The 19,165-nt window shown below is 46.0% G+C and overlaps 1 protein-coding gene across 21 annotated transcripts in view; it reads left to right on the forward strand.

Annotated features, from left to right (window-relative positions):
* Reps (RALBP1 associated Eps domain containing) overlaps window positions 1–16,656 on the forward strand; it is a 54,101-nt gene extending 37,445 nt beyond the window's left edge. For 8 of the 21 annotated variants that reach the window (XM_077632405.1, XM_077632407.1, XM_077632409.1 and 5 more), the window contains 6 exons: window positions 3,354–3,418; window positions 4,245–4,355; window positions 4,706–4,748; window positions 5,576–5,619; window positions 8,764–8,879; window positions 13,053–16,656. In XM_077632405.1, coding sequence (XP_077488531.1) covers window positions 3,354–3,418; window positions 4,245–4,355; window positions 4,706–4,748; window positions 5,576–5,619; window positions 8,764–8,879; window positions 13,053–13,224 — 551 coding nt within the window. In that variant the 3' untranslated portion in view covers window positions 13,225–16,656. Of the gene's footprint in view, window positions 1–3,114; window positions 3,130–3,353; window positions 3,419–3,905; window positions 3,936–4,244; window positions 4,356–4,705; window positions 4,749–5,575; window positions 5,620–7,548; window positions 7,564–8,763; window positions 8,880–13,052 lie in introns of all 21 variants that reach the window. The other 13 variants (XM_077632394.1, XM_077632393.1, XM_077632400.1 and 10 more) reach the window with 7 other exon arrangements.
* Window positions 16,657–19,165: the final 2,509 nt, after the last annotated feature.

Here is a 19,165-nt window from a genome sequence, read left to right on the forward strand (position 1 = left end):
GCCCTTAGCATTCAAACTGCGGTGTTCCTAAAGACTGGCTGCCGATTTTTGCAGGCAGCATGCTGTGAAATTAGGTGCATGTTACTGTATCATCCGCTTCGAGCGCTAAAACTTGACACGACACTGGGTGCTGGGGAATGAATGTACATGTTTATTGCGCATTCTGTTTATAACAGCTACTGGCGAGGGTAAGTACCTCTTCTCCCAGAGAGATGCAATGTCTTCCTCTGTTTTTAAGGGAATCCACAAGGTAGAGTTGTTTTGTAATAAGGGAGTAATTACTCATTAGCATCCACCCAAGCACAGCCATACGGCTACAAGGGAAAGCTGTTAGCTTCCACAGACACTTCAAAGTTAATGAAAAATTCCTCCCAGTCCCCGACTCATTGTATGCGCATGGCCTGTGGTTTCTGGGTCGGTAATGCATCTACCGATACATCCTGCTTCAGTTGGAAAAGACACACAGAAAAAGAAAAGAAAAATTGAATGGCAGCATTGCGCACTTCTGTTCAATAGTCCAGCCACTTTCGAGTCTTCATGCGCTAAACCATGACACAATGCCGGGTGCAGGGGAATTAACACCTTCGTTCATTGCGCACTCTGTTTATAGCTGCTACAGGCGAGGGTAAGCACCTCCTCTCCCAGAGAGATGCAATATCTTCCTCTAATGTTTTTAAGGGAATTCCCAAGGTGTATTGATTTGTAATAACGGAGTAATTACTCACTGGCATCCACCTAAGTGCAGCTATATGACTACAATGTAAAGCTATTCAGCTTCCACAGAAACTTTGTTGTACTATGCATGTAGTACAACACATTGTATATGCACAGCGATAATTAACCTACCAATACATCTTCTCTCATTTGGGAAAGAAAAACAGGAAAAGAAAAGGAAAATTTAATGGCAGGATTGTCTACTTCTGTTCAATAGTTGAACCACTTGCATAAAATCTTTTTTGTACTGGAGTCATTGAGATGGTCCTCGTTGCCTCCTTGACCTCCTCAGTACTGGTGTTGGTGGGGTGGTACAGTAAAACATCGTTAACCCGGATCTCACGGGACTGGGAAAAATGTCCTAGTTAACCGAATCCCGGATTATCGAATGTACCATGAAAACGAGAAAAAAATGTATGTAGCATGAACGTACCTTTATTGCTTGAAAAACTGAGTTATTTTCGTTTGCTTCATCTCCGGAATCTGCGCTAGAACAATATTTTTCAACCCCATCAGGTGATGGTTCGCACGCTCACTGTCGCGGGATTCTAGTATGCAGAATTCCTCTAGAACGCCGAGAGCCTCGGCAGCTGATCTCTGTTGTCATCATCAGAACACTCATTTTCCTCCACGTCGAGCACTTCCGATATGATATCATAGTCAGTCAGCTGGCCAGCAACAGCAACACCATCGTCAATAGCAATGTAGTCGGCAAGCCAGACATCAGCAGGTCTTCTAGGAGAAACTCTTAAGCTCCTGTCATCCGTCACTTCGTCACCCATCCTTTCAGCGTCCTCGGGAGGCATATCTGCATCACAGTCGTCAGGGCGGACAAACCCGCTGTGCCTGAAGGGGTTCGCAGTGACCTTCGCCGACTTGTTGCATGACTGCAGTGACCGCACGCAATGCGGCTTGTCACACTCTCAACACAAAGAAAGCAGCTGCAGCATCGGCGTAGACGTGGCAGCAGTGACAGCACGCACCAGCAGTTTAACGCACCAGGCACGAGTCCGCACACAACACGGCTTTTCACACACTCGCAACGCAAAAGAATGTAGCTGCAGCATCGGCATAGAATCGGCTGCGTGCGCGTAGTCCCGGTGACAAAGTAAGCCCAGCAAGCCGTCCCGTCGTCCTTTGCAGCTTTGAGTGGTTGCTGAATGCTTGAAGAGTGCGCTGGGTGGTGGCTAGCACCACCTGGCCACTGATAGCTCTCTCACTATCATCATCGCATCTCTTGCGTCCTGCGGCCGTTTCTCGTTTTGTTTCAGTTTGTGTGGCTCTCCTCGGCTGCGCCGGCTTCGTCGTCGGTTAGGGGTCTTTGAACGTCCGGGCTAGGGCCGCCAAGTATGGATGTTGCGATAGCTCTCGCCAGGGTTGTCCGAGTTAAGCGATACGCGGCTAAATGCTGCCAAGGTAACAAGCGTTTAACACCATTGAACTACACACATTTTTGCCGAATTTCCGAGTTATCGATATCCGGGTAAACGAGGTTTTACTGTATAGAGGTGTGAAGGCATTGTACCGGGCTGTGTCCTTTTGGTACTCGGCTGTTGTGGATCACAGTGGGGCAAAGTGTCTGGGAAGTCGCCTCCTCGACGTTCGGCAATTGTCTCTGAAATGCATTTTTAGTTGGCAGCGTGTGCTGCCAGTTGCGTTGCAGCACCCTTGCGTCCCCTGTCAGGATGTGGAAGGACCTGGGAAACAGGGGACCACCGCACAACTTGATCTTTCGTTGTCCACGTGCTCTTCCTCACTTGAATGTCACCTTTATGTAGTGGGGTCAGCGCATGCTTGGTTCTGTCTGTTTGGCAGTGCTTTCAGGTTTCTTGTTCAGCGCACGCTTGGTTCTGTCTGTTTGGCGGTACTTTCAAACTTTTTGTCTTGGACTCCAGCGCAAGTCGGGCAAAGTTGTGCAAAGCGCGCGGCCCTGGAGGATCTCAGCTGGTGTTTGGCCACACTCTAGGGGTGTGGCCCTGTAAGCAATAAGTCTCACCCAAAAATCTTGTTTTATATTCTGTTTTTTTTTTTAGTATTCACTTAACAATTTATACAAACACTTTTCAGCGAGGCCATTCAGTTGAGGGAACCGTGGACTTGATGTTGTGTGCCTGAAGTCGTAGTGCTTTGCTTAGACTGGCCATCCTCACCTGCGATGCTCAAAAGCAGCGCAGCTTTTGTAGACTCTGTGGTTTGCCGGTTGGCTCCAACGCTGTCAAAAAGAGCTCAAATTTCGAGTTCCTGCTGAGGTTGCCTGTCATACGCAGTAGCATTGGTGGTTTCAGAAATTCCATCTCTTTGCTTCGGTAACGCTGCACTTTTTGGCACCATGTGTAATCATGACATGACGCTGGGTGCAGGGTAATGAACACCTGCGTTTATTGTGCGCTCTGTTTACAGCTGCTGCGGACGAGGGTAAGTATCGCCTCTCCCAGCATGCAATAATTTTGGTCGCAGAGGCCATGCGCATATGTGGTGTATGTGTTTAGGATTTGTAACTTTTGTGCCAGAAAATTTTGTTGCTTGTACAGTGGAGGGGAAAAAATGTACTGAAAGCTGCATATTTGTTGCCGCTTTTAGGAGAAGGGAAGCTTTCCTGGTATGTGTGCAAATATTTCTTGCTTTCGCATGCATTGCAGGCAAGGCAAACCCACAGAACTTGGGAGCGCCGCCCGCTGTTCCTCCAAGGGTCTCTCCAGGAAACGTACGTTGCCGGAGTTTTTGATCAGTAATTGCATTTTGTTCTCAAACTGAAAAAAGCCGGGTCGTCTCCTGGCCTGTGCAGTCCTGCTTCTTGGTGGGAATTGCTTCAAAGGGGCTGTTCTGCAAGCTTTGAAAAAGCAAATTTAGCAAGGAAGGAAGCAAACATTACAGGAAAATGCAGAGCCTGTTTGTCTTCGGGTTCATCCAAGACATGCTCTAGGTGTCTTCAGTGTCAGAAAGATGGGCTGCAGCACTGAAACTCAATGTTTCAGGTGGTTGCACCTTGGAGTAGCATAGCGTTATTGTCATTGACCACCAGGCTGTGCTAAGCTATTGGTTTCAAGGTGTGGCAACCAGCAGCGGCTGAGCTGTCAACCGCTAAATATTATCTCACTTATATAACCACTGCCAGTGACGCGAGACTTTTTCTTTTTTGCTGTTGGTGGTGGTTCTGACATGTTTGTTGTTGGTTCTGGCATGGTTCTTAGGAAGAAAAAGAAGACGATGCTCCAGGGACTGTAAGTATTGTGCACAGCTCACCACTTTTGCCGCGTGCGACATCTGGCGCGTCAAACACTTTCGCTTGTGTCACCATTTTAGCTATGAAGGTAGTATTGGAGGGCTTTTCTGTGTGCATAAAACTGGCTGCACCATGATGTGGCCATCGAAACGGCCAGTTCGCCACTAAACGTAACCAGCCTCCACTTTGGCAGGCGTGACAGCACCGGTCTTTGTCAACCACGTTTTGTTGCTTTGTTTTGTTTGCCGTGTTGCGAGTGCTGCTGTGCGTATGCCGTGTGTGCCAGAATCGGGACATGCTCTTTCAGGCAACAAAGAGCTTCACGGGAGACATCCCTCGGGCACTGGACTTTGCAGACTTTGACCACTTTGCTGAATCGCGCAGCGAGGTTACGAGTGGTCCAATTCAGCAGCTTCAGGTGATCTAAGCTTCATTCCCTAACCATCCCCCTCCCTCTCTTCATGCCCTCTCTTGTGTATGCCTGTGTGGCTTCTAATGCCACATTTCTTGCTAAGGGGCCCTGGGAAGATGGCTAAGCATTCACTTCTTTTCACAAAGCAATCCTCACTGCCTTCATTACTGCCCTATCATTACTGCAGTCTACTCCTCTAGGCCTATATAAGATTGGCCTTCTCCTTTTTGTCATGCTTTTAAAGAGAATTGCTTAAGGGTGCTTCATCTTTCGAAGGTTTCACTTGGTTTTGTCGCCAGAGCTGAGATGCAGTTTCTCTGTCTCTCTCCCCCTCCCCCATGCCCCCCTCCCAACAGCCTGGTGCGTTTGAGGTGTACAAGAAGCCTTCGGCTGAACAGAGTAAGCATGGAGTCCCTTGCTTTGTTGCAGTCATGGTGAACTGGAACCATTATTTATAGCTTTGTGATGTGTGTCATCTTGTGGTTTGATCGATATCTTCATTCTCTTGTTAAAGGGACTGACCACTGACCAAAAGATGTCATGAGATTATGGTGAAACTGAAAAACCTTGCCTCACATTGCAAGGATTGAGCACTCCAGTATCCAAGAAAGAAGGATTTATAATTTTGTTTTGTCATTGAAAATTGTATAAAACAAACTTAATTGCTATCTTGCAGTGAAAACCTGCCATTATCAATGTGTCCCACTGCTTGACCATATCATGGTAAACTGCCACTGATTTGCTTTAAATTGACAGTGCATGTTTTTCTTTCAGGAGTGTTCGTCACGTATATTTTAGTTTGCGCTGTCTCTATTGCGCTCTTCAATGAAAAGCAACGCTCCCTTCACATCGCCGACGATGTGCTTCCAGCTTCTGTCACTAGATGGCTCCACTGTGTTTTGAATATCTTGGATGAAGCGGTTAGCACAGTCCGCTAAAATTTTCGTTGACGAGGCGCTCGTCACTGTTCCATAACAGCTTTGGTTGTGGAAACTGAAATGGATGCTACTCTATACTAAAAATGACTAATTACCGTCTGGTGGGCGAGATTTATAATTATTTCTTCTACAGGGTTTGTAACAAAACTTGAGTGCCTAAAATTCAGTGGTCAGTTCCTGTAATTGGGCACACTGCGAGGTAGTTTGTGGTTGGCCTAAAGTTGCTGGGGGGAAAGAAGTCTCCCTTCTTATTGACTGCTGGCTCCGATTTCTCTTCTCCTTCCGCAGTGCTGGCGTCACCATATTCGTCGGAGTCGGAGTATTCCGATGAGGTATGAACTTTTTTTTATTACTTTCCATAGTTCTGTCCTGATTCAGTGTGAAACCTGAATAATTATAACGCTGTTAACTACTGACAGACAGTTTAAACTTACACTAGCATCCTGCCAAAGTGGTGTGTCTCTGAGCAGGTGAAAACCCCCGTTATTCTCACTCTTCGAGACACGAAATAGTTAACCATACTAAGCTGCCTGTGTTACATGTAACTTCACCACGTGCATGGATGTGCTGCGGTGCGCAACTTTCGAATGCCGAGAACGTTCACCTGTTGATCTAGTGCGGGTGATGGACCGTCAAGGAATGCTCGCGATGCGACAGAATTGAGAGATGCGAAGGCGGCCATGTTGCAGGAGGCCTGAAACAGAAGACCGGAAAAAAGTAAACAGTAGACATGCCCTTATGTCAAGTGCTGTGCCAAGGTGTTGGCACTTTAGATCTGAGGGCCAATCTCAAAGCCACTTATACATTGCTCTTTACTCTGAGAGAGGCAAGGCAGGTAGTCAAACCTCGTTATAGTGAACAGGTAAAAAGTAGTAAAATTGTTCTGTATAGCATAAATTTCTAATATAAAATTTAGCGAGAAACCAGCACAGGAGAAGCAAAATTTACTCAATGAAAGGAGGCAGTTTTAGTGCCGTTTCGAAGCTGCTCGGGGTGATTTTGGAGGTCACGAAAAACCAGGCCTCAAATGCCAGTCTTCCAGACTTACCTGCACCACACCGCCAGCACACGACGGCTGCAGCAGCAGGTCAGTGCCAACTAGGGTGGCTTCTCCGCATTACAGCGGTGCCACGTAAAAATAACACTTGTGGACAAAAGCTATCTTCATTTTCACCACATCCATGACAGCCAACATAAGACAGCTCTGGACTAGGGGTGTTGACAATAACTTTTTCACCACCACCATCGACTTCAGGATGGTGGTGGCTACTGGAAGGCTACAACCAACCATGCTGCTGGTTCCGGGGCACTATCGACAAGTGCGAGAGGCACAAATGGGTGCTGACTGCCTGGCTACCAAGTGTTCACATCGCGATATCTTCTGTAGTGCTCCTGACAAGTGCGAGATACAGTGCGAAATGCAGTGCAAACACTTGCCATGCCACCATCAGTCACTTGTGTTGTGTTGCAAAGCCTTTGCCGCCTGCCATCTGAGCGGGCACAGCTTGGCATGCTCGACAGTCCGATATATCCATTTTACACCAAAATATGTTTGATATGTAGGGTAAGAATTGCATGTGTTTGTTTGTTAAAAGCATTTAAGAGCAGGTCAATGTAGCTATTAATTTGTGATATCTGGATTCTCTATATAGAAGTTTGACTGTAAATGAGAATAAAGATGAAAAGGTTGGGACCTTGTAGCATATCGCTGCGAGTCCACAGTGTCCACTTCAAAGACCACCATCATCCTTTGCGTCTCATACTCTTGGTGCAGCCATGCGCTTTCCTCAAGCTTCACTGCTTCCTCTTTGTGATCTTGGTGCAAAGGGATTTGGCTGAAAAGAGTTACACCTATTATAACAGCTGAGGTTCGCGCTACAGAAGACATATGGCAATGACACCAGCACGCATTGCCGCATGGGTTGCTGTTACTGTGCAGCAAGTTCTGCGTAGTGCTAGCACCGCCATTTAAGGTTTTAAATCTGCTTGGAATGTGTGTGAACGTTTGAACTGCACAATCTATAAGTGTTAATCAGATGTGACAGCTTGCTATTTCCACGATTGTTTTGGCATCGTGTAAGCATGGCTTGCTTCTGGTCAGAATTGGTCATGTTGATTCCTGCTTTACTGTTTCCGTTTGTGGCTGTCTTTGATTGTACCAAAAGTGATTTGAGTCTAAACGTGTCCGCTGCCTACTTTGGCAAAGGCTGATTCACTAAGTCCTCACCAAAATTCTCCTTTCTTTTCTCTTCACATTTCAGTTCCTTGAAGACCTGGTAATAACGGTTACCTCCTCTTGTGTGTGTGTGTGCATGTGTTCTTGCATGTATGCTTGGGTCTTCATTGGCATTGAACACTATCGCAGGTGCAACTTGTGATGATTTGCTTTATTTTGGAGTGTGCATGCCAGGTTGTTTTTTTTTTTTTCTAATGTGGTATGGACCTTGAGCCAGTCACAGTTCGAGGTCCTTAGGTAAAAAAAAAAATTGAGGAAATTCTATCTACCCGAGAAGGAAGTTGCTTTTGTGCATCTGCGGCCCACCTAAGTGTTAATAATTGATATTATAGCTGACACATTACTCATAGGATGTGAATCACATGATGCACCGCAGGGACAACTCACGATTTTAATGCTTCAGGTGAGGCAAGTCAAAAGTAATTCAGGTTTCTTGTCATTCGGGCAACATTAACCATCTAAGACCAAGATTAATTTTTTCCTTAAATTCACTCAAGTCCAAATGTGTTATCGCTAGCACCTCTGGTGGAACTGAAACAATTTTTCAATGTTGCAATGAAATATGCTTTCCATCTGCTTTTGTTCAAATGGAGAAATGTAAGGCCCGCTAGATTTATAGATTAATGGCCAAAGGTTGCAGATATGTAATATTTACTGAGAACAGCACTTGGATAAGCCAGAAAATTGCGTCATCATGAAGGCAATATTTGTCCAGAATACTGGTAACTGCACTCAGTCAAGCGAATTCTTCGCCAGCCATGATAGTTCATCATTATGATATGCAACAGTATTTTACACTCAAGCAATGTCAAAATCTCTGAAGAACACACCGTGGCAAGTGATGCCGAGAAATAAGAATGCGATATTGCTCGCTTCACATGTTGCTTAGTCGGCCTGCAAAAGCTGTCATGTGGAGCATATTCAGAAACACGAGCCAGGCAGAAGCTTTCCGGGTCGTTCGCGTTTGTTGTTCCATGGGGTAGGAATGTACTGTTGCATTGCACATTTGCAAATCACATCACAGTGGTGACAGTGTTCCTGAAAGTCAAAACCAAGGACTTGGAGCAGAAATTCTGTATACACATTATTGCTGACATGCTATCGCGCACGTAGTGCTTTGGCACCAGGGCTACCAAGCGTGCGCAAGTCACGTGCTCTAAAAGAACAGCATCAGATGATACTTTGGTTATTCCGTGAAGTCTCTCTCAGGCTGAGACTTTCTGCTGCCCCCTGTGTGCAGGAGTCTAGTCCCGCTCCCACTGATGACAGCGCGATGCTCCTAGTCGACCAGACTGACGACACCACTGAGAAGAAACGACGCAATGCACCTCCCGCCATGGCAGCCACTGAGATGAAGTAAGCCACTTGTTTATCCCCGCCTCCCTTTCTCCTTTGTTTTTTTTTAATTGTTTTTTAAGACACCAATGGGAAGTTCATCTTGGCCACCCTCTGACGCCTGCAATATCGGATCGAACTGTGTTCATTGGTTTCTCTTTCTTCAATTCTAGCCCTTGAACAAACGGTATGGGTCATGTCATGTTTTTGTAGTATTGTGTTCTTGACTGCACACTTTTCTGGCCCTTTCTTTCCCTTGAGATATTAAAATGTGTCAAACATCCTCCATTGTCTTAGAGAAAGCCCAACAACTGCATTCAGTAAGCTCATATTGACTAGGCTGTGCAAATGGCGCCAAACTTAAGTTGTGCACTAGTCATGAACGATGAAAGGAGGTCTGTGGTGCAGCGTAATTTTTCGTTAAAATTGCGAAGTGTGCATTGATTAAGCAGCAATATTTAGGAGCTGGATGCACTGAACAGGACAGAGGTATTGAGTTTCATGTTCCCTGATGTTCATTGACAATGTCCTTGAGCTGGGATTGGCTGCATTTACCTATTTTCTTACTGCGGGAAAACAGGCAGTTTCAGGGCGGTGAGTGCAAAAAATTTATTCAGCCATAAATTTTTAACTTTGCTCTACTGGAGAACATGGGAGTGTAGCTGATAGAGCCCTCTTTTTATGATAAGAAAAAACGGGATACAGTTCACATGTGAAGAAAAAAATCTGATAAGCAAAATTTTTGTGACACACACAAATTTACAAAAAAGGTAAATATATTCAGTCAGAAAATAGGAGAATGAAAAACCTAGAATACATGTTTTATGGGCTACTGTGTCAGAAACAAGTTATACTGCCCGTGCTAAACTTTACAATGCACAAAAAAAAGTAATAAATTGCTTTCGCTAAGCGCTTTGGGCTACTCGCAGTCAAATGACAAGGCTGACATCAGGCTGATTTGGAGAAAACCTAATATGCTTCACTACTGGTTTTGTAAAGAATCATTCAGAACTTGTCAAGTACATTGGAGCAGCTTGAAAAACAGCGAAACTCCTTGGCAGCGGTGAAAACAAAAGTTGCGGACGAGCACCTGTCGACAGTCCAGGCTGGGCATAGCAGTCATCACTGTTTGAACCAAGATAAGACGCATGGGTATCATCGTTTCGCACATCGCTATCACACGTATTTACAAAGTCAAGTCGCAAGAATGGGTCAGCGCAAGTGGAGGATGCCACCCTGGACGTCGGGTTTGCTATGATTGCACCACTTTGAGAGGTTTTGTGGGAAGTTTAAAAATAGTCGACAACCGAAAATTCGGACGCCTGATTTATTGGACTTGCTTGATTATTTGGACTTTTTTGCTGCAGCGCGACATGGCCCATAGAGCCAATGTATAAGAGCGCCTGAAATTTCGGACACACCGCAACTGACTGCTCGATTTTTCGGACCTTGTTCGCACTCGCTGCCAATACCCAAGCCGCCGTAATGATGTGTACAGTGGAACCTAATTAATTCGAACTGCAGGAGAGATTGTAAACTTGATCAAACAAAACGAAATTCAAGCTTAAATGGATCCTCTTAACTTATAATGATAAAAATTCTGCGCGAGTCAGCACATTGCGCCCGCGTGATTTCGAAGACGTACTGTTCTTGAATGTCTTCCACTGCACAAACATGAACAATAGTCAGAGTTCGCTGAACTCTTCTGTGCCAAGTCTTTCGTCCCGAATACGGAAAGAGGTAGCAGCGAAGCGTGTGGGAGCCATACGGATTCAAGGAGACTGCGAGCACGGGAGCAAATGGTGGTACGTTTCAAAGCGAGGTCAGCGCACCCACAACAAAATGCATCATAGCCCTGACTTTTTTATCGTAAAAACGTAAACAACTGGCGTTTCGATGACAGGCAAGACGCCTCTCATTATATGCAAGCTTCTGCAGAGTGCATATCGCCAGATACAATGCTGATTTTGGCTCTAGTCGCTAGGCCTAATGATGAAGGCCAACGCCGACGGAGCACTTGCTTCGGCTGTTTCTCGGTTTTTATTACTTCGCAATCTTCATGTTCTCGTTCTGGGCCCATCGTATTTCAGGCGCAGCGCAGTTCCCGCAGCGTCATGTTCACTTTCCCGTTTAGACTTTGTCCCAACCCATGCGTTCATCGGCGACATGCCGCACAGCCAGGCCGAGCTCGTGAAAGCGGTCGCCTCCCGTCATCCGTGCACATGTCACGCAACGAAATTTAGTCGTGACGAGCTTTAGAATGTGTGCAATACAATTGATCCCTCCTCCGGCATATTGGTAATAGGCTCGTGGTTTTTTCGGTGAAATTGATTTTCCGGACTGCCTGATTTCTCTGTCATTTTCGCGGTCCTTAGAGAGTCCAAAAAATCTGTCGTGGACTTAGTCCCTCTTACAGCAGATGCGAAAAGCAAATCCAGAACTGAAGCGCGGGTCTATTGCAACACAGTGGATGGCGCAACATGTTGTAAAACAGCCACAGTTATTTCCTATGGGCTGTTTTGCGGCAATCAGTCAAATTGATCGATTTGAATAGGCATGGTAAGGAAAGAGTTAAATGGAAGCTACACTTCAAACGCTGAGTGGTTTTCAAGCATGCAATGCTTTTAGCCTCGTTTCTCTGAATATTCCGCCGCTGCGGTGGCTCAGTGGTTATGGCGCTCGGCGGCTGACCTGAAAGACGCGGGTTTGATCCCGGCCGCGGCAGTCAAATTTCAATGGAGGCGAAATTCCAGAGGCCCATGTACGGTGCGATGTCAGTGCACGTTAAAGAACCCCAGGTGGTCGAAATTTCTGGAGCCCTTCACTACGGCGTCTCTCATAGCCTGAGTCGCTTTGGGACATTAAACCCCCGTAAACCATAAACCAAAGCTCTGAAAATTCCTGTGAACATCATTCTGAAAGCACAGCAAAGCCAATATCAAAATGAAGCAGAGTCAAAAAATTTTCTTTTCAGTTGCATCCATTAAAGAAAAACAATTTCCCTTCCTAGTGCCCCAAGCAGGATTTCAATTGATGCTGAGGCAAATGGAACAGCTTCGTTTCCCAGTATCTTAGACCGCACTTGGCTATCAGTGTGAAGTCTCGCGCTGTGTGGCATAATTGGTGTAGCACTTGCTAGAGACTATCTTGGTGTGCTCGTAACAGATGGCGCCACTTCCAGTGCAATTATTGTTGCTGCATAGAAGTGTAGGCGGCATATGCCACCACACTGACACAGATTGGTAGGGCATGGGTGGCGTTCACCGTTGTCATCGTTCATCTGTTTGTTGTGCGTTTCTAAATGCTCAACTGAACAGTGCTGCTGCCTTGGTCATGCATTTGGAGCCGGGTGAGTCGAGAGGAAGGCTTGCCTATGTCACCAGTAATAGCTTTGCACAGCCATATACGAAGGTGGGAAGGCGGCCAAGGTGTCCAAATGCGTCGTTAAGGCCAATGGAAAGCAAGTGAGCCAGGGACAGATTTATGTGAAGGGGAAAATTGTGTGTAAAATGAACACCACAGTGAAAGCTGCCGCCGTTTTCACTGCGTCCCATGTCAGCTGATTTGGGTTGGACAGCCGCACCTCAGTATGGCAACTGCACAGTTACACCTAACTGTGTTGGGTATGTGTGTAAAGTAAAAATTTAATGTGTTTGTCAAAGATCTTGAAGAGTTCAATACAGCCTATCATTCGTTACATTATCCATGTCCTGAATATTGAAGTTCGTTGTGTGCTTTTCATATTTCCATGTGCTCTTTTAAACACGGAAGACTGCTAATTATTGCTCTCATAAGACTTGCTATAAGAGGTTTTTACAGTGCATATCAGTTTTGCAAGATTGCTCATAAGGTGCCTGCTTCCAAGTATGAGTGCAAATCAACTTAACAAGATACTTTGACCTGATAAAGGCTTAGCTACTTACTGGTACGCATTTTTTTTTTCCTGGAAAATTGACTACTAAATTTCTTAAGTGCATTTACTATGTGTAGTAGTATGTTAGCAATAATTTTTGGCAAGAAAATAATGGTTGCATCCATCGTGTGTGGAAGTATGGTAATATGCTTCAGGTTCTTGAATGCACTTCTTATTTGGACCTTGCACAATTCAGGTCAATCCTGCTTGCTCTTTCTAGGCCTAATTGATGCAAGTCAGCTGCTTATTCCTCGCTTCCATCTCTGCCAAATTCTTTACAGGACCATTCCAAATGAGAAGTACGGCTTGCAGCAGGCGGTGCGGGCCCACCGCGAGCGCAACAACATGCTCATGCTCCTGAACACCGAGCTCAACCAGGAGCTTGTCGAGGCAACCGAGGAGCGCCTCTCGCTCGAGATCCAGCTCGAGAACCTCAAGCCTTTCTCCTGCTGATGGGGGTGACAGGCAGTGCACCCTAGGAGAGGCACTTGTGTTGCTCCTCACACCTAGGCCATCTTTGCTAGCTTGCCTCCTCAGCGTTTGGAAAAGAAAAAAAAAATCCTCTCTTTATTATTTTTTTCCCTTTAAAAAAAATTGACGTCGACGACGCCAGCCGAGCAGCAGCGGAGTCCTGCAAAGCGCTTTGGTCAGTCGCTTTGGGCACTCAAATAAAGGCAACACCGTCTCCTGCTGCAGCTGGTTGGAGTTGTCGCTTGGTGCTGCGGGCTTCTGCTTTTTGCAGTCAGTGGCTTTGTGTGCATCTATCTTTGTGTTGTGTTTTGTGCTTCTTTTTGACACTGCAGGTATTGAGAATTGAGGTGGTTTGAAAGGAGCACTGGAAATAGTCTATGAGTAGCTTCGCTCTTTTGCTGGCAATGTTCTGTGGTTTGTGCATGTTCACTGTGGGTTGCAAGCCGGTAGTGTCGGCAGCTGGCCTTCAAAGGCTTTGTACGGTTCACTGTCAAACATCTCCAAAAACTAGAACCCCTCCTATGGCATCCATATCAGTGATGACAAACAAAACTGCGTGTAGAATTTGGGAGCACATCCAGGGAAGAAAAATTTCTGGACTGTGGGTTGGGGGGGTCATGTTGGAAATTAACCACTTTGCAACTTAGGCTCCAGCTTGAGACTCACTGCGAGACTTGCACACAGTTATTTTTGGCTTTGTGTTTTGTTTCGAGGGTGTATACGTGGACACAAGGACAGCTTATTCTTTGGAAGTTATACTTGAGTGAGAAACTCAAGTTCTCTGTTGTGTTGGACCATGTTGTACATATTGCTGAAAATGTGACTTAAAAAATTATTTTGAGAAGCTTTCACATCACGCGACATGTGACTGGAGCAGGTGTTGAGATGTGCATCGGAGATTTTATTTTAATGCTCGCCCATGGGACATAAGTGAGAAGGGTGCTTCGTTTCACAAACTGTAGTGTCAAGAGTTTCGAGAAGCTCGGTGATAGCACCGCAGCAGTGCTTTGCAATTGTACAGGTGAAGTAGGGTGGGATCATTTCAAGAGTAGTGTACGATTACTGCTTCTGTTTCGGGCCTGCTGAGCTTCACGTAAAGCATTCTGGCAATGCCACTGGAGTTTCTTGTCTGTCCTCTGTGTCCACTTGACCATTGCTAGCCATAGAGGATTACAGCATGTTAAAATTCCAGCGCCAACCCTCCTCTTTTTTTTTTTATTTTTCTGACCACAAGTTTGATGCTTCTGAGGTGTCCGCTCAAGCCCGTGCACACTGCTTTTTCTAAAGCACTCTCTAAAGCAGATATTTGTGTACCTGGAGCAACCAGCCTTGAACCATTGGTGTGTAAGGATTCAACAGTGCCTGCAACATATGGGCTTGTGCTGGCTTTTCAGACTATTGCAGTGTGGTTTTGTGCTGCGGCTTGCAGTTTATACACAGGCTGGGCAAACTGAACTTAGTGCATTGCATCTGATGACACCAGCTGCTGAAAAGTTGACTTTCACTGGGTTTTAAGTTTGTCTAAGTGTTCAATTGCTGCTGGATGGCTGTTCTCGAGCCTTGCACGTTCTCATTTTTTTGGTTTGTGTGAAACCTTCGAAAAATGTTTACTGCTGAGTTGAATATGAGAGATTTATTGTTAACAGACCCAGAAGAGGCACTGTTGTCGTCACTAGTTTTTGGCTTGCAGTGTTGTATTCAGCTTTGCCTGGGTCATGCATTTGCCCTTTCTACTTCTACTTCTGCTTTTGAAGCTGGTCAGTGCTGTCAGATTTTACATGTTATTTATTGAGAGAGTGGTAGTAGTGTCCTGAACGTCTTGTTTTTAATTTTCCTCATTCTAGAAGAAAAAAAAACATCACCAGTTATACATCTGCTGCTGCACTGCTCTTGGCATGCTGAATGTGTGTGAATGCTTTCTTCCAAGTGAATTTATCCATTTTTTTTTTTTTCTCAGCACAAAGCTGACATCTCTGAATGTTTTGGCCGCTTGTGCACTGTAGTTGGTGTACTCTGCTGGCAACAGCAGCCCCACGTGTGCTCCTTCCACCGTACACGGGGCAACTTTGCTGCATTGCGAGGCTCTGAGCAAAGAAGCTGCATGTTTCGGCCAAGATCGCGTGTTCGAAGGGAAGCCGTTCCTGCAAAACTTCAATGACTTGTATCATTTTTATTTTTAATTTTTTAATTTCGGGGGCCAAAAGTTTGGATGCCACTGTTGTGCAGATTCACTTATTGCATCCACCTGCCTTGATGGCTGGAAGTCTTTAGACGCCAGGTTGTCTGGGCACACTGAAGTAGCACTCATTTTGCAGTGCTGGCAGTGACGGGCACCGATGGCTGCTGGTTCTGGTTTCGCATGCCAGGGCCACTTTGCTTATGTTTGGCACCTTTGTACAATGGTGGACTGACAAGGAAGGAGGGCAGTGCTCTTGTCAGGCATTACTGTTTCCCTTGGCAGTGCACAAGGTTCGTAAAGGGGTGGGGGGGCTCCCTGGAAGAGTAGTGATATGTACATAACTTAGGCTTGTACAAAAAAAAATGAAGTGAAAGAAGAAAACCTTAGGCAGGCCTCCATCCTGTGTGGCATATATGCAACTGTGTTGGTGTGCATATAGGTTGTAAAGTGGTATATATAAATATATATATTATATATACATATGTATGAATGTGTATAAATATTTTCGTTTACACATGGCATGCAGTGCATGATGTTTACCCTGTTGTCATATCCCCCTGGCAGCTTGTTATCACGCAAATGGGCGTCGCCCATGTGTAAAGCGGCTGGAGGAAAAAAAATCGACCTGGCTTTTAACAGTGCACCTTGGCAGTGACTTGAAACAGACCGAGTTTACTTTCAAAAATGTTTGAGTCGGTGCCAAAGTAATGCCTAAATCCTAGTTGACAGCCGGTGCCGAATTTTCCTCTCGCCAAGAATGGCAATGTGGGAAGCCCTTCAAATGTTTAAACACAGGCTCTTTGAGCAACCACCTTGAGGATGCCATTTAGAAGCAGATATTTTTCATAGTGTTCGCGCGGATGCTTCTTCCATCAACGCCCGGGGGGCATCAGTGCGGCTGTTTTCTCAAGAATGGCGATAGCCCTACCGATATCCGATTTTTCATTTTCGCGGGGCTCTTGCGTTTTTGAAGTGCGTTAAGTCTGTCTGCGTCGAATGCTGCAAGCGCAGGCAGCTTCAGTAGTGTGCAAATCTTGTTGGTGTTTCAAATGAATACTACCGCATGCCTGCTGCAGACGGTCTTTTTACACGCCAAAAGCGGATTCTTGTCCGAGCGAAGCTAACGAGAGCCCAGTTATGATCTCGCGAGGTAACAAAAAAAATGAAAAAGAGGCAATTGTGTTTGTGGTTGTGGAGCTGAGGTATGGAAATAAAAACAGTTGTTCATGCCTTTTCTGCATTGTTTTGCTACTGTTCTGGGGTTAGGGTGCCTGATAATTGGTGGCCTGATTGTGAGCTTGTCATTCAGGGTCGAGGCACGAATTCTCTTTCGGAACTAAAGCTCAACTAGATTATAGTTCACTGTAGCTAGATGTTGCGCCGGCATAGTATTGTGCAGGAAAACAGCATTTTTAGTTCTCTTAGCAGGAACACCGCAAATACTTCTGCCAGACGTCGCTGTCTTCTATAAGTTTTTATGCTCGTCTACCCAATCTGGCCCAAAATGGCGTCACGAAGCTGATGAGGAAACTTTTGGATGGGCTCCAAAACGTAGAACACAATATTGATGACATCCTTGTGGAGTCTCCGAAGAGTTTGCACGGCGCTAGTGGCGAGTACCTGCTGTGCGTGCACCATTTGCGGCCTTTCGTGGGTCAGCGGCTGCATTTAAGTGTCGGGATCCTCACGCATAGCTAAACTCGTCCAGGGAGTTGCAGCCTAATACGATCGCAATACGCAAGGGGCCATGCGTGAAATGTGTCGCGCTGAGAAGCGTGTGTCGTGTTACTTCACTCTATGTAGGATGAATTTCGGCAGGAAACTAATGAACGAGATTGTGGCTCGCTATTACGGCAGCGCCGGCCCGACAGCGATTGCTTCGCTCCTCGGATGTACACAGGCAACTTCAAAAATTGCCCTGTATCGATAGATTCATCTATCGATATAAATTTGCGAGGATAAGGTGGCCGCAGCTGGAACAGGACAGGGTTAACTAGAGAGGCATTTGTCGTGCAGTGGATGTAGACATTATGATGATAGGCCAAATTCAATTTGTCCTAGGCGTCCCTAAATCTACCCGCTGCGGTGGCTCAGTGGTTAGGGCGCTCGGCTACTGATCCGGAGTTCCCGGGTTTTAACCCGACCGCGGCGGCTGCGTTTTTATGGAGGCAAAACGCTAAGGCGCCCGTGTGCTGTGCGATGTCAGTGCACGTAAAAGATCCCCAGGTGGTCGAAATTATTCCGGAGCCCTCCACTACGGCACCTCTTGCTTCATTTCTTTCACACCCTCCTTTATCCCTTCCCTTACGGCGCAGTTCAGGTGTCCAACGATATATGAGACATACTGCGCCATTTCCTTTCCCCAAAAAACATTAGTCCCTCTGTCGTTACAATGGGGAAATTACATTTTTCTAATAACGACATAGAGACTACTTTCACTGAAAGCAGAGCTTTTATGGGCTATAAAGGAAAAAAATATGGAAGGCATGTATCGCCGCCAGCAGCCGTTTTTTCCTGCAAGCTGCGATGACGTAATGCTGGTTTAACGGTTCCCAGAGGCTAGGCAACGCCATCATTCACTTCGCGTCAGGGATCACGGAGTCCCTTTCGATGCGCACATAATCAGTTTGAATTGAGTGGCGGGAAAAAAAGTGTCCTCAACAATAAACGCTGCCAAACAAGCATCAGATGACCACAAAGAGCCAAACGATCTTTACTAACAACAAAAAATTGCTAGAGATGTGTTCAGTTCCTTAGCTCAAATCAGATATGTAGGCGAAACTCAAAAAAGCGCCCGTGTGCTTGCGACGTCGGCGCAGGTTAAGGATCCCCAGGTGGTCGAAATTATTCCGGAGTCCTCTACTACAGATCTCTCTCTTCATTCACTCCCACTTTCCTCCCACCTCTAAGGACGGCGCGGTTGAGGTGCCCACCGAGAAGTGAAAGTGATAGGGCGCCATTTCCTTTCCTTAAAAACCACTAATTTTATTTTTTTTAAGAGCCCCAGCCTCTTCCTTCTACGGCGAATCGTCGATAATAGCTTAGTAGATAGAATTCAAGAACGCAGTTCAAATTCCCCTCAAAGAAAGCCCCCCAGCCAATATGCGGCGACCGTTTGTCATGACATTTGTGTTAATCCTTGGTTAATCCCCTCGCAGCTAGCTGCCAACCCCTCCCATGTTCTGCTACACGCTAGCAGGTGCAAGGGATTAACCACGACATCTTGGCATTCCGTGGACTCCACTGCTGAGAGCCTCTTTCGAGCGCTCCGCGCGTTGGTCGCATAATGTGACTTAATGCTGCGCCCCGCGCCATCCGCAGCTTACCCTGGCTCCACCATCTGCTGCTGGCGATTACTTCATACCAGCTGTCATGGTAGCACTTGACGAGCTCCGGTTTGTCACGAGCTACGCATGTAACGACACGAGAAGGGCTCCGAATACAGCTCTGGCTGTGAAAATTTGTTAGAATTGTTTTCATTGCCCCTTTAATGACCTGTGCTGGCAGGGCATGTTTTTTATTATTTTTTATTTTATTGCCACCCAGACGAATACCCATCTAATGCCACGATCGAAGGGCCGTTGAAGTGGTCCGCCATTTAGAACGAGATATAGCCTGTAATACCGCATCTGGTCCCATTTTTTTTTTCCGACGAAAAAATTTTTAGAAATGTATTGTGCAAGTAGCTAGGACGTACCGCTATCTGCGCCCTCCAAGAATTGCCCATTCATCCATCTCTGGCTG

The sequence above is a fragment of the Amblyomma americanum genome, chromosome 7 (assembly GCF_052857255.1).
Source record: "Amblyomma americanum isolate KBUSLIRL-KWMA chromosome 7, ASM5285725v1, whole genome shotgun sequence".
NCBI lineage: Eukaryota > Metazoa > Arthropoda > Arachnida > Ixodida > Ixodidae > Amblyomma > Amblyomma americanum.